General features: G+C 39.3%; 1 protein-coding gene across 1 annotated transcript in view; it reads left to right on the forward strand.

Annotated features, from left to right (window-relative positions):
• Nucleotides 1–17326, forward strand: part of LOC117429165 (activating signal cointegrator 1-like) — a 40626-nt gene extending 23300 nt beyond the window's left edge. Inside the window, exons 12-13 of the mRNA XM_058998501.1 lie at nt 3850–3952; nt 16699–17326. Coding sequence (XP_058854484.1) covers nt 3850–3952; nt 16699–16766 — 171 coding nt within the window. The 3' untranslated portion in view covers nt 16767–17326. The remainder of the gene's footprint in view (nt 1–3849; nt 3953–16698) is intronic.
• The last annotated feature ends 543 nt before the right edge of the window (nt 17327–17869 follow it).

The raw sequence follows: 17869 nt of genomic DNA on the forward strand, positions 1-17869 counted from the left end.
TGTGTGTGTGTGTGTGTGTGTGTTTGATTGTCCTTTCCTGCAGTGTGCTGTGTGCAGGGAGCAAGGATGTTTACTCAACCCCCGGCAGGCAGACTTTACAGGCATTGCCCTGATCACTCCCCGGGAATGCCCTGAGGAAGTTTCAAAGACACTTTCTCTTTACATGCCTAATCTTGCTCTCTCTCTCGCTCTCGCTCTCTCTCTCTCTCTGTCTGTCTTTCTCTCTCTCTTTCTGAATCTTTCAGAAGGAACTGCAAAGTGGAAAGAATATAGCAATACTCTGTTCAATCTAATTTGCACACACAAACAGGGAGGGTGCGACATCAATGATGCCCAATAGACTCTTGCATGGTTTTCAACTTCATTTAAATAAGATTTGGAAAGCGGGTCAGCTAGTTTAACAGGGAGGCATTTATTTCCATTAAAAAAAACAGAATTAACTTTGCATAACCCTATTCTGAAATCCATAGCCAACTATGCACATTTGTGTTTGAAAGATCAGACTGTGACACTTTGGGTTTTTGCATTTTGATGCGTGTTGCTGCATTGTATATGGCGCTGGGTGTTAAGCTGTCTGTGTTTCACAGAATTAATATGATGCATATTTGGAAATTCAAGTGGTGGTGTAAAAACCGGCTAAAATTGACAAATGAACTTGCGCCCGTATTGGTTTTTAGAAGTACATTAAAAATGATGAAGAGGCATCAATCTGAGCAATTTGTAAATCTGCTGTGAACTGCACAGACTCTGACTTGTCTCACTTTATAACATTTACCTCCTGGAAGAGATCCAAAAAATTGTTTACCTCAACCAGTTCAGAGCAGATTGGCCTCGCTGCTCACATTTCTTCTGCTCTGTTTAGCACAGGGTTTCCTTTCATGTATTTCAACCTTCTCAATTGGTTGCTTTGCTTTGTAAAGAGTAGCATGTGTTCATTTCTGGTTTGTGTATACAGTAAATTAAGTGAAAGTTGATATACCACTAGAATATGACGTGACTTGAGGCCAGTATTATTATTAATCAAGTGGTTTTGTTTAAAATTTATAATGGCCAAATTATTATTATTATTATTATTATTATTATTATTATTATTATTATTATTATTATTATTATTATTATGGGTTTTATTTAGCAGATGCCTGGAAATGCCTGGAAAGAAATCCTGGTCAAAGCATCTGCTTTACAAAAATGATAACCTGTTCATGGAATAAAATCATGTTAGCGGTATAAAATGATCAAGTGACTAATTCAATTCCTGCAACTGAGTTTACTAGTTTTACACAGTTACATTTGTTTTATTCCTCTTGGACAATTTCCATTTGAACTTGCTTTAAAACAGGACCTGTAGTGTTTTTAATGAACTATTTTTACTATTTCACAATGTGGTAGATCCCTGGAAGAACCGTTTGAGAAGACAAAGCCTGACTCTTTCATCTCGATTTCTTATACCCCAGGTTATCCGGACAAGGACAATGAGCACCCCTCTGGCTATCTCTCCAAATTCAGAGACAGGCCAGTGAATCCCTTTTTTAAACAGAGATTGAGTGCAGCCAAGCAGGCCAGCCGACATGCAGTCCTGGTACCGCTCCAGCTACAGAGCAAGAGATTGCTGTCTCTGCTTTTAATTGAGGAAACACAAGTGCCTATTTAACGCTAATGCAAATTGAGCTGTGCGGTAATTTGCTGTTCTGTCCAGATGTCCAGATCTACGTAATCTGGACATTGTAGATTTTATATTACAGGAGTGATTGCCTTGTCATTCCTAGTAAATTTAAAAGAATGATCCCATTCTATTCCTGCCAGCATTTAGGGCAACACACAAGCGTTTTGGACTGAAGAGCCTTTTTCATCAGAGCTTAATTGCATGTATGTGTGTGCGTGTTCGTTTGTGTTAGTAGTGATGTTTCTTTTTTCCCAACTAATTGTAACACACATTGGCCTGTGTACACTTGGCTGTAGCAAGATGATGACGTGCAAAAACAACAGATTGTGTGTATCTTATAAATGTGAAAAAGAGCACTTATCTTTTGGTGTGTAGTTGGGGCTACATATCTAGGGAATTAATGTGACCTGCAGAGACGCTTTAACAAGTGGTGCTGTAATTGGGTCAGTCCAGCTCAAGTGGACCATTGATTTACTCGTTCTCTTACGTCAATAATACATTTTGATTGGAAAGCCCTTGAAACATGCTTTCATATTGTAATGAGATGAGATCTAGGTGATCAAAATGAGAAAAAGGAAGAAACCCCTCCACAGAATTTGGTCCTTTTGAGCTGGAATGGCCCAGTTTAGTGCACCCCCAGCACTGGCTCCAGTGTTGAGTGTATGGTCCTTACTTTCCCAAAGGGATTCGGAAGCAGTCGTTGCACAGCCCTCCGGAACCATTTAAACTCCTTCCAGGCTTGTAACATCAAATCAGTGCTGTGAACTACCTAGGGGATCTTCAGGACCGAACCCTTTTTCTCTTGTGGTTGTCGTGCAACTCAACATTTGTGCATTACGAAAAATATTAAGATATACGATTCTCCGCTCCATCAATGAACACTCTCAAAATGAAAATTACATTTTATCAAAAATAAAAAATAAATAAAAATGTAGAAATATGTATCTTTTTTTTTAAATAACATTTTTTAAAAATCTGGATACAAACTAACAACTTTTGGGACCAGATTTCCGTTCGCCAAACTCAAATCTACTAGGTCTAGCTTGTCCTTGGTTGAGGATTTTGGAGAAAGTGGGGGGGTGAAATATGGGAGGCTGGGTTACGAGGCAGTCAGCAACTAGCAACATACTCAACAGTTCTTATGGATGCAGTAAAGGTCATTCAGTCTGAAAAGTTCATCTACTAATGGATGATCAAAGGAGGAGTTTTATAAGTTCTCAATGGATTGTTTCTTGGAACAATATGAAAGGCTCAAAGTGCTTAATAATTGCAATGCATTTGTTTTTCAGTACACTGTGATCAAGGGAGACACCTCCAGTCTTTTTGTTGGGTGTACTGTGTGTGCGGCTATTGAAATGTCTAGCCACTAGCTTTCCTAATGGTCATAACAGGGGTTGCCTTAAAGAAGTGCTAACCAAGACTTTAAAATCCATTTTCTTCTTATTAACTCCAGCTACATTATTACCCGTTCCCTATTTCAATTACTTTCATTGCTTGTTTTTAAGACTATTTGAGGTTACACGGACGTTTCAAATACAAATGTACAGATTGTAGAGTTGTTACTGCTTCCTGGTGCCTGATCACTTCCTGTGTCAATGTGATAATGTTACCTACTGCACAGAAAATGACATTATTATTATTATTATTATTATTATTATTATTATTTCTTAGCAGACGCACTTATCCAGGGCGACTTACAATTGTTACAAGTTATCACATTATTTTTACATACAATTACCCATTTATACAGTTGGGTTTTTACTGGAGCAATCTAGGTAAAGTACCTTGCTCAAGGGTACAGAAGCAGTGTCCTCTACCTGGGATTGAACCCACAACCCTCCGGTCAAGAGTCCAGAGCCCTAACCATTACCACAAACACCAGTGTAGTTGTTGATTTGTAGTAAAATGTCTTTTTTTTAAATAGATAGATTTTCCTATAACATTTACATTCCCAGCTGCATATCTAGACATTCACGTCTCCAATTGTGATTAAATTTGGTTAGTCCATTATTTAGCAGTTCATGGGGAATATCACAATCTAGGGTATATAGATAGGAGCCTGCAATAAGGTCTCTATCTACTCTGTCTAACAATGTCAGCAATACTTCATCAGCAGGAACACATGTTCTGTTTTATTGTTGCAAGTGGTTTGAGTGTTTGTTAATCAGCCTTTCATTTCTTTGCAGTTCCCAGAAACATGTGAGGAGTCCGCTTCTCCATTTGTCTTCATCTGTTCAAATCCTCAGGAGCTGGTGGTTAAATTCCCCATGAAAGGAAAACACAAAATCTGTAAGTCCTGTTTTCTTTTTATTGTATTGAGATGCATTCTTGCTGGTGTGGCCTTATTGGTTTTATGCAAAGCTGCACAAGAAAGCAAACTACCTTGATCTTTTTGTTATTCCCTGTGGGGATGAATAGTATTAAAGCTTAACTTTTTCAATTGAGATTTTGTATTCATGAAATTTATTTCATATACTGGTATCTGATTTGTGTAAGCAATAACCCACTGCAATCATTACCGTTCTCCCCCAGGGTATATTCTGAGTCAATAGGCGAAAGCCATGCATTGTCCTTCTGAGTATTTAAAGAGTAAGTAGCTCCAAAAATTCTTTTAATTATCTTTTTACATTTCTCTTACTATTTCATGGTGTTTTCAATAATTTGGAGTGGCCCTTGCTCCAATATTGAGTTCTTATCATGTTTCTGTAATCTACCTGGCTTTGACCAGCCTTCCTCATTCCATTTATATCATGTGACAGTGTGACATTTCAACTCTGCCAGCCCCACCTACTCTACGCTTGTATAGACAAGAATAGGTGTGGCTAGCAGAGTGGATTCCAAAAGGAATGAAGAAGGAGCACAGTCCCTAGAAAGCGAAGCCAGGAAGAGGCAGATTTATATAAACCTGATGCTCACTCAACATTGGTGCCAGGAGCACTCTGAGTGATTGAAAAACCCATGAAATAGTCAGATAAATGTAAAGCAGAGGAAGAACACTACCCAGAATGACTCTGATGATTGCATCCACCGTAAGGGAGGTGCCATTTCAATTAAAAAGACTATTAAAATAACATTTGAAGACACTTTATCCTTTCCCCACTTTGTCGCCTTGAGGCACACAGTGTAATAGCATTACGATTCAAAGCAGGTCCCTGTGTCCTGTACAAGGACATTTCCAACAACTACCTAAAAATATCCCCAATTTTATCAGGGAAATTAGAAGCTCAGCAAAAGTCTCTGAAATCTGTGACAGTGTGAATTGCATTGGGCCCTGACTATAAAATTCCAATTAAATTCACTCCCAGCAGCTAATGAAAGACAGTGGAGCTGCTGGTGCACTGTGTTCTGCCCAGCTGATTTATAAGTATAATTCCACACATTTTTACTGTCTCCCTTCCCTGATGAAAAACAGGTGCCTGTCAGAATTGAGATGATTGTTTTCTGTGCACAAGAGGCAAATAAATATTTGTGATGCAGTTTATGTTTGTTGCACTTCCTATCCTTTTTTTGTCCTTGTTATCAGGAACCATATTTTAAAGTTTGTTTATTTCCATGCACAAGAGGCAAAGGGCTCTGTTCATAAACATGATCGTAAGTTAAATATTATTATTATTTATTTCTTAAGACGCCCTTATCCAGGGTGACTTACAATTGTTACAAGATATCACATTATTTTTTACATACAGTTACCCATTTATACAGTTGGGTTTTTACTGGAGCAATCTAGGTAAAGTACCTTGCTCAAGGGTACAGCAGCAGTGTCCCCCACCTGGGACTGAACCCACGACCCTCCGGTCAAGAGTCCAGAGCCCTAACCACTACTCCACACTGCTGCCCAGTAAATACTACTTTAAAAAAACTAAAACATGGCAAATTTGATTTTATATATGCAGAACATTTATTAAAACAGTTCTTAAAGTTAGAATAGAGCCCAGTAAGATCATATAGGAATGTTATGTTAATGCGTCCATTGTGGGCAAAGTTGGAGGTGAAAATTCAAGGTTTTTGACACCTTGGCTTAATGCTGGGACTGAGGCTTTGTAAGAGGTGCTAAGTGAACACAAAACAGTTATTCACAGCAGTAAGCAGGTGAGAAATACCACGTCAGGGAAAAAAGCATTAGTTGACGCAATTGAAAGAAGGGCTGTCCTCGGGAGCTTGTGTTAAACCAAAGATGCTACATCAGTGTCATTTTACCTGTGATTTTCAAAATGCTTTTTTCATATTTAGATGGTTGATACATTATACTCAATTCCCTTAACAAAAACACCACTTGTAAAAATGTATTAAAAAAAAATTATTTCTACTGCAACTGAGCTTGAAGTTCTCGTTTGAGGTATAACCTCTAGCTGCTGGAAGTAGAAGCAGGAGCTTGCCTATATTAGGCTAACAGCATCACATCGCTGCAGGCAGATTGCAAGGGCAAGGATGCTTTTGCCCCCAATAGCTAAAGCTTCATTTTGGGGTTGCAAATGAACTGGTCTGTCCACAAGATAAGTCGAATGCCCAGATTGTGAAAGTGTGGCATACCACCTGCAGGGAATTCTATTTTAGTGTAAAATGATTGTGAGGGGCTGTAGCTGCAATGAGATTGTGTCATCTACGCTGGAAACTCATTGACTGCTGACCTAATTGTTAAAATGGTTATTTACATACTTAGAGCTGACAAACTAATTCCAATAATCTGCCCTGATATGTATTGCCATCACTTCATAGGTGATCAGCTTTTTTTAATCATACAATTTTTTCTAATTTCGTTTTTACATTTGGTCGGGGATTCGTGTTTTTTTTTCCACTCTCTGAGAGCCGCAGCTCTAGCCAGCACAACCATGAAAGTGCTATTAGCTGCAGTAGCACACTGTTATTGAGTATCAGCATGCATTGTTTAATATGCATGCCTTTCCAGGACTGTTTGCAAACTCAAACAACGTGTACAGGGAAATGTCACGCCTGAGAGGCTGCTCAACAGAAATAGCCGTTCAGATCCATGGAGCCCATCTGTGAGGAGATGACTTTACTGAATAAAGACAAGAAACAGGGGAGGCTGTTACCATACTGTTTACAGATTTCCAACTAAGCGCATGAGGATTGTGTAGAACGGGTCGTATTTGAAGCCTACCCTTATTGCAAAACATGTGACCTCTACATATAGCAGCTTGACAGAAATGCACATTGTTTTATGTAAATACAACTTCATTTGAATGATTGATGCGTTTGTTATTCAAATGATATCCATGACCCGAATCCTGTGAAATATGAAATATCCAGCTCCCAGGGGCTTCTGTATCCAAAACCGTGCAGATGACAGTATAAAGGAGATATTTTGAAGAAGTCTATTTAATTTTGTAAACAACTTCATTGTTTTTAAGGTTTTAGTTTGATATTTACAGGTGTTAAACCCCGAAAGCCAGAATAGGAGCATTTATACCTGCAAATGTTTTCAATTACTGTGCAGCAGATAAGACAACTAAATATTACACGTTATATCAATATGAGTTAAATGAGATACTGAACATGTTACCAGCAGATGGTTTACATTTCAACAGATACCATACACGTCTTTAATGTAAACAGGATTCACGAGGAGGCTGCAAGGGGCAATTTTACCAGCAGATGTTTTCAATACTGTGTAGAAGATAAGACAACTTCAGCCTGGTGTGTTGTAAGTACCTTGCCTCAGGCTGTCAGTATTGGGCTGTCCCCAGTTGATCTCCGGTGATAAAAATACCTGGTGATAACTCAGGGAGGTGTTTGGGGGTGGACTGTGACACCAACACTGTTACTGGTGTACAGAGGTCATGAAACAGCCTCCCTCACAGCTTCTTGAAACCTGAAGTCCTGTGAACACTGTTCAGAATTCCTCCGAAAATCTCAAACATCTGAGGAACAAAGAAAACGCAATTCCCTGCAGCCGTGCTTTTAAATTTGACACTAATTTCCAGAGACAGAGTCTTAACAGAGAATCCAAGCTAAGAATGGTTTGAATTGAAATGAAGTTGTACTGTAGTTTTTAAGGTGTTGTTTTTTTTTTTGTTTTTTTTTTTTGTACAGCTCACTGCTGTTTATTATAAAACCATGTTTGAAGGGTATTGTTAAGTCAAGCTCAAACACATTCATGACTCAGTCTCGCTTGGAAGCAGTTCTACATGCAGGCACACATACAGGGGAACCATAAATTATTCCAGACAATCTCCCTAGGTTTTAAGTGTCTCTTGTTTTATACAGCAGGCTCACGCTAATGGGAACCGGTTGTGACTGGACCCTGGTAACTAGTACTATACTAAAAGTCTTTGTTGTAGGTTTCTAGTACATTTCAGTAATAACCCTTTGAATACACAAGATAGCTGTACATGTACATGTGCACTCATTACAGCATTCTGAGAATGAAGTTTAGTTTCTACAGCCTCCATCAGCATATATACACAGGAGTTTATTTCCACTGTACATTATACATTTATTAACTGCAGCCTGCAGTCGCTTATAATTTCCAGCAGCTTTCGAAATGAATCAGTCTGGTTAAATCTAATGAGAAATAGCAGCTTGCAGGCTTGGTCCCAAGAAAGGTGTGTCTTTTTCACACATCTGATGCATCTAGAACCAGATTATGACAGGATCAGGACCTGACAGTTTTCATGATAATCCCCCAGATGAACCCATCGTTACAGGTAGCTGGAGTGACGCAGGAGGCGGTAGTTAGTCAGAACCGGATTTCAGTATGGGAATGATTCCTGCCTGTTTCTGTGCCCGGGGCTGTTTGACTTCATCCGTTGACACGTATAACAAATCTGTAGGAGAGATGACAGCTGCAGCCAGCTTCAGCACAATCACATTTAGGCCATCCTCAGCAGATGCTCTCTCTGAGTAGCAATCACTGTTCCTCTGCCTCCTCCAGCAATAGATTACACATGGTGAATGACAACAGGGAACCCATTTGTGGGTGAGACAGCCCTTCAGATGGTGATGCAGATGTCGGTACAGGTGGCGGCATAGGTGATAAATCTGAGGGTAATTTAGTCTGGTTTAACGATGAACTCGCTGCTGTGTTCAGTGAGGGGGAACTGAGTAAGGAAAGAGACTGCATTGAGGGAATTTAAAATCCATCGTGTGCATCACGTCCTGCAGTAAAACTTTATTATTTATTTTGATCTTGTTATGTATTTCTATTAGTTTTTACATTGTCTTGCACTCTCATTGCTTGATGGAAAAAAGAGTCTGTAGACAGGACAGTACTCAGAAGACAACGCTATATCAGCCTATAGAACTACAGCAACCCAACATACGCTGCCTGGCCAATTTATTAGGACCTGCCTACCGGATTGGTTATGAATTAGAGATGCAAATTAGGTTTAGCGTGTGATGTGACGTGATCCCTGTGGTATTATAAAGCTCTGTGAGCAGCACAATTGCAAACAGGCTACCAAGAATGGGGAAAGGTAGCGATGTAACAGCATTCGAAAGGCATGATAGAGGCAGGGCCAGGGACAGCTATGTTGCTAGGTTGGTTATCAGAGTGTATCTGCAAAGTCAAAACAAAGAGAAGGTGGTCGCCAAGAGAGACAGCTGTGGCCGCAGACAGAGGGAAAAGACTGTATTAGAGGCTAGTCAAGTCTGAAATAATAATGACTGAATGGATTAACATCCCTCACCACACCTTCCAGCACATTGTGAAGCCCATGCCATGTTGTGTCAAGGCTGTATCAGGTGGCCCAACCTGATATTAGGTATAGGGCCTAATAAAGTGGCTAGGCAGTGTATATAACTAGTATAAATATATGGATATTAAAACTTCAGAATAATCTTTGGTGCCACTATATTTTTCCAAAATGGCACCCCCTTCACACTAAAGTTTTTGTATTTTGTAGAAATGACACATGTTAAAAAGCTAACAGGTGATTTTCTGTTAAATGTTTCTCAAGCCCACATTTTATATACACAATGGCACTTTAAATTCCCCTGCTCTCTGAGTTTTAAAGAGCCATGCCGGGCTACTTAATATTTAATGTTTGCTTCTAACCCCACACTTCCCAGTAGGAGGATTAAGATATCCAAAAGGTCTTCAGCAGCAGCAGCTGCAGGCTTTGGCACAAGCATTAAAAAATGTTTTACAGCTTTCTATACATGTGGGGAAAATATGTAGTCCAAAAAAACGATCATTAAAAATCAATTTGTTGCGTTGGCCATCTGTGTCATACAGTAAGCAAGGATCATCTAAGCATTAGTCCTACTTATTTATTAAATATGCATGACTATTTTTATATATGTGTTTATGCTGTACGTTGTGGGCAATTCCGATTTAATAGTAATATTTCAAAGCATTCCTTATAACTCATAAACTGTTTCAGATCATTAGTTTTTTATGGAAACTTGGCAAAAACATACAGTTCTCTTTTGACATCTGACCTAATGCGGCTGCCATTTTTCTTGTGTCCACATTTGGTACTCATCTGTATTCTATGATTCTATTGATCTAGTTTCCAAATATAATATAGCCATTTGCTGATGCATTTGTTGTACCCTCCAACCATAAGATATATTTGAGACATTAATTACAGAAAATACAGTTGGGAAAGGGTCTCAGTAACTATACGGCTGCCATGTTTTCTGTGACTTCAGTGTCCAAATGGAAACCCGTTGAAATATTGCTTTAAGCTGTATTCTATGATTCTCTCAGTCAAGTTTGGTTATGAAAATCATCCAGTCAGTTAACCATATCATTGCTAGAGACAATTGACTTTGAGCGAATATCTCCAACTTTGATACACAGCCGTCTTCTATGATTCTCTGTCAATTTAGATGTAATTTGTCTCATCCAATTACAAAGTGAATGGGACCACATGTAAATCTATATGGCACAGGTTGAGTGAGGATTGTGATTATTTCGATAGTTTCAGCTCATTCAAACACTATAACAGGTATTCATTATTTAGGATGGTAGGGTTTTATTGATGGGAGAGGAAAAAAAAAACATAAAAATGAACACAGTCAAGCTTGACATTTTTCCTTTTGTACACAAAAAACAATTTCTGCTGACCCTAGGAACTCTTCCACTGGATAATCCTTGAAATCCTGAAATGATTCCACACATTCTTTTCTGGAAATGTCAGACATTCTTCGCTGCTAAATCCCACATCCTGCCTCGTATCCTGGGTATTTCAAAAGCAACATCTGACTGAAGTCACACTGCAGGAACAACAGCCAAAGAAATGAAGGCCATCTTTGTCAGACATACGTACTGCATGGCCTGCAACATTGGGAAATCAGAATCTGATCTCCGCCAGGTTCCACCATATATCCCTCTGTTCTTGTAGAAAGGAAAGTTTGACACATGTATGTACAAGTCAGCCCCCTCTCAATAGTTTATGCTAAAGTATGTCCCTTTCAAGTTTCATTGCAATTTGATTTGCAGGCAGACATATAGTGTTATAAACAGACATGCTGACGGATGGACATTACCGTTCTATCTTTGTCAGTGTTAAAGGTCACAGTATCGTGTGATTTCAGATAAGCCTCAGAAGGAGCTGGCTACTAGGATTCTACAGGCACAGATAATGGCAGGTGGATCTGGATACAAAGGAACATGATTGAAAATCTGTATTGGAGCAACACTCAGAACTGCCTAACCCACTCGACCATGCCTTTACATTTTAAATATATAACATATGTAGTTTCAGTTCCAAAGCAAATAGTCACCAATATAATTTAAAAACAGCTAGCTGCTATGTGTGGAATTGTATGTAGCATTACATTTTAAAGTGGATTGGATTGTGTAATTCTGCATGAAAAATTCATTGTGTTACCTGTTTTGCGTTACTGAATGTATTTAAGAGGACTAAAACGTTTTGTTTTGGTGCAGATACTATATATATACTGTATATATATATATATATATATATAGCATATAAGAGCTTTCTTTTGTTTTTTTTTAATGTCAAATAGGCCATAATTCATTCTTCCTGAGAGTGGCTGTCACTTCTTAATTGCCTCAAAGTGACAGGGCTACACCTCACACTGTGTGAAGACATTCCTCATACAAGTACTTGGTGACAACAGACAGTTCAACAGTAAAAAGCCTTAAGCGTTTGAAACCACAATGTGACAGTCATGCCTTTATCAGAAAAATTGTTAGTGCTTGCATGTATCCTGACCTAAGGAAATTGGTTGTGGAATATGGAGCTTGCTTTGGGTCCCTTGCCTGGAGCTCTGCCATCAGTAAGTGTCTGTCTGTGTGGCTGATTGTGTGCTTGTCTGATTGCAGCCAGAGGCAGGCTTGGATAATGTGTTCTAATTTCCATTTTTATTAACGATCCTGTTACTTCTGTCTGTCTGGGAGACGAATGGATCTGAACTGCCTGATCAGTGCCATCCTGAATCTGACTTGTGGAGTGGAATCTGAACTGCAAGGTTAACCACTACCTCCCTAAGAGATTAGCACTGGTACTTCATTGAGTGCTAGCCAGTGCTTTTCATTTTCACTGTTTCCTTGTATTGGAAGATCTTTTTTTTTTCCTAATTTAATTAGGGATATGTACTTTTTCAAGTATGCAGATTGAAAAAAATCCAATGCTTCCTTCCTGGTATCTAATTGCTTCCTTTGCTGTAGGTCACATTTCCATATTTGTATGGGAATGGCCATTCTTCAGCACACAGTATTGAGAGTATCCCAATTCGGGCACCTGTCTGTACATGCCTGTTTACATTGCAGTTACATTTTCACATGTGCATACTGTAGGTGTAGGCCATTTTTTTCATGATATTGATGGCTCTGGTTTTGTATCTACAGCTGTGACTATGTAGCCTACAAACTGACATTTTATACTTGTTTGTATTACCTATTAGTGAATTACAGTGTTTACGTGCAGAAGGAAGTGATCTGCTTGTAAATGATTGTTTGAAATCTGAAAACAAACGTGCAGAGTTTACATACAAAACGCAATGGGGTTCGAAGGAATCGGTGCTATTGAAATTGTGCGCGCTTGAATCCAATAAAACCCCCCCTCTTGATTCCAGCTCAGACATGGTGAACAGGCATAATATATAGAGGATCTGGGAATTGAGTCCTCAAATAGATAGCTTGAAAAGAGGTAACTGTCTACCGTTAACGTAATATTCCATGTTGACAAGCGCCAACAAAATGTGTTTTCTTTTTTATAATGGTTTTTGCTTTAAGATGTGCACAAACATTGCAATGCTTGCTTCTGGAGTATAGCTCAGTGGATCAATACCAAATTACTCCTCGCGCGTCTTATTCTTTCTTTCTGATAATGATTTCATTACAGGCTTTGGCTGCAGTAAAAAAATAATAATAATAATTAAAAGAACTTCTACTCCCGGATCACACAGTGTGTTTGTGCACCGCGGTCTGACTACATTACATCATGCTGGGCATGTTAAAATAAAAGCCTGAATGACAGGCTGCTATTGTACCACTGAGAGTTTAGAACGCTGGCAGTATTTGGATCTGCAAAAATTTGGATTATTAATCTGAAAGATCTCCAGCCATATTGACACAACTTTATCTAAACTAATTTATGCTTTATGTATAAGATGGATAAATATAATCTGTTTCCATTTTATGTTCGCTAATAACACAGATGTAATTGTTTTATAATACAGTGTATTAAAGATTATGAGACATCAGATTTCAAACACTCTTGTACAAGTAGGTTGTAATCCTAGCTATAGGACAGCTTACAAATTAGGCTGCTTAAAGTTATATTATACATTATTCACACATTTTTGATTAAAACCAGCATCTCTTGAAATAAATGTTTTGGGTTTTCAGCAAAATATATTTTCCCTATTAAGGATTGTTCTGTGTGTAGTAAAATAAAAGGACTGCATTTCAACAAAATACTGTAGTTCTGTCCAAAAACGCTATAGTTTCATATAGTATACTATAGTATGTACTGAAGTGTAATGTAGTAAACACTAGTATAGTTATTTAATACAGCCTCGTATTTCATTTCAGACTCTGTGGGATGCTGCACTGCTGTATACAGTAGTTCAGATTTTACAGCAGTTCAGCCTGCAGGTTTAAGTTAAAAGCCTGTGCTGTGCAACATTGATCAAACAGAGCTACATTAAAGAGTCTAGCGCATACAGACAGTTAAGCAACATAAGGTCAGGGATGTGGCTGAAGGGGGAAGGGGGTGGGTCTTCAACTGGAATAGAAGTACTGGGTGGTGATTAAAATCACCAGCAAGCTTCAGGGTTGCTGTTCTTTATAAAGCTTTGAAGGACACATCACTGCCACGAGGTGACTCCCAGTAGAATTACTGCGTTCAGATTCTTTCATAAAAGGGATAGACGAGAAAGGGGGGGCCTTCAAGCACAACTTGGTACAAGCATGAATGATCACAGTTATCCCAACCCATTTAACTCATCGATTCACTTTGCATGTCATTTTCTATTTCAGTCCATACATCCTGGTGATTTCTAAAGCACCCCTGTGGCCTCAATGAGGTTCTCTAAACATCTAATCTAAGTACAACTGGTAGACCATAGTGTGCTCATGAACCTGCCCCCCTGCAACAAAATGTAAGAGGTGTTGGTTCCATGTGGTGTTTCTGACTGATGTGTTTCTTGCATCAGATTAACTGTGGTGGTAATCTTGTTGGACATTATGTATGCTGAGTGTGGCAGGTTTCTACTCAAGTAGTGAAATTCAGTGTCAGCAGTTCTTGCCAACCAGCCCCTTAAATCCTGTGGATTCATTCTGCGTTCCTGTTCTTGATGGGTATAATAAAGTGCTCTCAGCTGCAGCCCCAGACAAACTGGAATGGAAAAGGATCCTCTGTGATCAATGAATGCGGACTGAAAAGCTGCAGCTCTGGCCAGCAGAATTCCCCAGGCTTTGCAGGGCTGCTACAAAGGAGCTCAGTTTCCAGCGAGATTGGAGCAGTTTATCCGATGATCTAGTTTTGTCAATAAAAAAAACAATCCTGGAAGGAACAATGACAGTTTGTGTGCACTTGTGGTTACTGTTGTTAGAGCTAGATTTATGAAGCAATAGTGTGCAAGTAGTAAGCTTATAAAAAAAAGGTCCTAAATCTCATTTTACTGTAGGGTTACAGTAAAGATACTGTACTAGCTAGATGAACAAGTTATGATGATATCCAAATATTACATGTCCCTCCCCTTTTTGTAATATGAATGCGTTAATACTTATTTTTGTTCTTGGTTGGTAAGTTTTCATCAAAATAGCTGTAAGATAAGAGCCTTGTTTCAACCTAGTGATTGAAATAGTTCAAGAACTAGATCTGACACCAAATAAACATATAAAGCCGTTTCAGACTGGATGGCTTCTAATCAGTGCCATCACAACCTGATCCTTTGAAACACACGACAAAGGCACAGAAGAAAGCAAATGCGTCCTGTTGAATTGTTAATGCTGTGGATGCTGGGCAGCCAGTTTGTACAACAGTCTCTAGAGATGAAAGCCGCGTCCCTGCTACTCTCCAACACTGTGATAAATACATACAAAGAAGCTGTGAGGTTTGATCACAGGCAGCACCAGCTCACACACTCCAGACATCTGACCAGGAATAACTAAGATTTGTTTGCTTTTATTACCAATAGCAACAGCACCCTTCATAGTTGATTACCGGTAGTCTGTTTAGTCAGGAAGGTTATACTGGAGAGGAGCCCAGACAAGGGCAGTGTGCACTCTGAGATGAGAGGGGTGTATTGGAGCAGACCGTCCCAGGGCTTCCCCAGGCCTCTCCACACACGTTATCTAGCAGATCCCCTAGAGAAGATCTCAGTGAGAAAGAACAGGAGTGTATTTAAATGTACAGAGACTGAGGGGACTTAAGAAGTCATCGGAATATGAAATCATTGATCTAAACAGTCCTACTGGTTTTGCAACATTAAATGGTGCAACAACAACAACAACTTTGGTCCAGTACTAAAAAGGTGGAATCATATGAGGAACATATGATTCTATAACTAGACTAGATACAAGCCTGTTCAAAACAATGCCCAAGCATCTCCTTAACGTATCAAATGAGGATCTTTGCAATTGCTTTAAACATTTTGCACATCTAAATACTGCTTCTATAAATACTAAAAGAATATTTGTCCCGAAGTGGGTCCACTTGTATCTTAATGATCTGTGCAGGGTGGTCAGGCTGCCTCCTGCCGCTCGTCTCCTCGAGTTTATGGCTGAGTAAGCTGGTAAGCAGGAGGAGCCCTGTAGCTGTCTGGTGTTCCTGCCTTGCAGATAAATGGAGTGGGCTCCAGTGTCCGGCAGCTACGAGATTTTTTGCAAAGTGCACAGCTTTGCATGGCTTTTTGGTTGATCAGCATTTTTTCTTTGCCAACACCTGTCAGTATGTCAGCCTCAGCTGTACTAAGTCAATGCTGCCCTTGTAATCCGGGAACGCTGAGTCCAGGAAAGGTCAGAAGTGCTATCTGAAAGGTTTAATGTACCAAAGGCTTTTAAAAGATTTGTTTTGTATTGAAAAAGGTTATTGTATTTAGAAAAGAGCAGCTCAGCCAGTACTGTCAAACAAAAAAAGTTGAGGAGAGGAGATCCCCATTTTTAAATGTTTGTTTCCCGAGCTACGTGTATAACATAGCTAGAAGATTTCAGATATATCCTTCTCAGGGTGCGGCTTGTCAAATTTCCAGTGGGGGTGGGGGATACAATACACAAACTACAAAACAGTCCGGAAGCCTATGTAAAGAGGCGCTGAGAACCAGCTAGGCAGTGTGCTGCACGAGATTAAGCATACTGTAAATGTATTTGGGTATCAATATGTGTATAAATGACATTTTCCAGCAGAATTTCTTCCTGCCGGGTATGAAAATTAAAAGTGCAGAGCTTGGGGTAAAAAAAACAGAGCCTGGGAAATCCCCCCATCTCCTGCTGCTTCTGCCAGTAATAACAGACCTGTGTCTGTTGTGTAATAGTGACGTAGGGGATAGCATTAGCAGTCTCCCTATATCTGGAATGTATTGACACTGGGTTGTGCATTTCTTTCAGATGATATAAAGATTGGACTCTACAGCTTTAAATGTGTTTCTTTTCACAGGGAAACTGGAGCACCATTACCATCAAGGAGCCAGGAAGGGACTTATGCGACAGACACAAGCTGTGTGAAAGAAAGAAAACCAGGCCCGTCATTGTCTCTTTCTTTCCCCCTTATACTTTTTGCAGTCCGAAGGAGACAAAATGTATACAAATTATTGGATAATTGGGCATCCAATAGATCATTCTACTTTGCACGGATACAAAGTTTCCCCCTGTTGTTTTTGTAAGGAGAAACATCATCTATACTAAGTCTGATTGCTGTATTTGTTCTGTAAGTGAAGGCAGTAATAAGATACACAAAAACATGATTTACTGCTTTGGCCATCTTTGACCTTTGTGTAATATCCTGTTGGACATTCTAAAATCGGGGAAAAAATAACTGGGCGCACTAAATTAAAAAAAAAAAACTTCTTTTTGAAGCAACTCTTTATGAAGCTGTTGGCAGTGTATATTTCTAATCTCTTGTTGTAGATTGAGTTTTAAGGGAGGAACCATTAAGAATATTCTGCTAATCATTTGAATAGTCAAATTGTCCAGCTTGCAGAATAGCAAACCACAGCAGGATTTCAATGGGGAAAGACTGGTATGGCAACAAAAACACACAATAAAACAAGCAGTTTATTCAACTACAGGTCTTGTGCTTTCTGTTAATTTTTCTGACGTCTGCTCAGTTGGAACATTCCTTATTCACGGGTACTGATCCCCACCTCACATAGACTGCATCAGGCATGCATAATACGTGTCAGACAGGGGGGGGGGGGGGGGGGGTAAACAATGACATTGAAATATCATCCGAATTGCTTTTCTACATTTGCCCTATTATTTGATGGTGTTCTGCATTCCGAGTGCTTCTGAATTCTGTTGCTCCAATATTAAGGTGTTCTAATTCTTCCTTTAAATCTGCCGTTACCTGGGTTAGAGCTTTCTGGAGTACTCTGCCTTTCTTGTGCCATTCTAATCATGTGACTTCTCAACTCTGCTAACCCCTCCTACTCTCTCTGTCTGTATATGTAGAGTAGGTGGGGCTAGCAGAGTTCAAAGGTTACATTTGAAAAGAGTGAGGAAAGCTGCTAATCCCAGTGTTTAGGATTCTTCAGACAAGCTCAAAGCCAGGTAAAGGCAGCTTTAAAGAAATACTGACAATAGCTCAATACTGGAGCAACAGAATTGGA

Source organism: Acipenser ruthenus, chromosome 24 (assembly GCF_902713425.1).
Source record: "Acipenser ruthenus chromosome 24, fAciRut3.2 maternal haplotype, whole genome shotgun sequence".
Taxonomy (NCBI): domain Eukaryota; kingdom Metazoa; phylum Chordata; class Actinopteri; order Acipenseriformes; family Acipenseridae; genus Acipenser; species Acipenser ruthenus.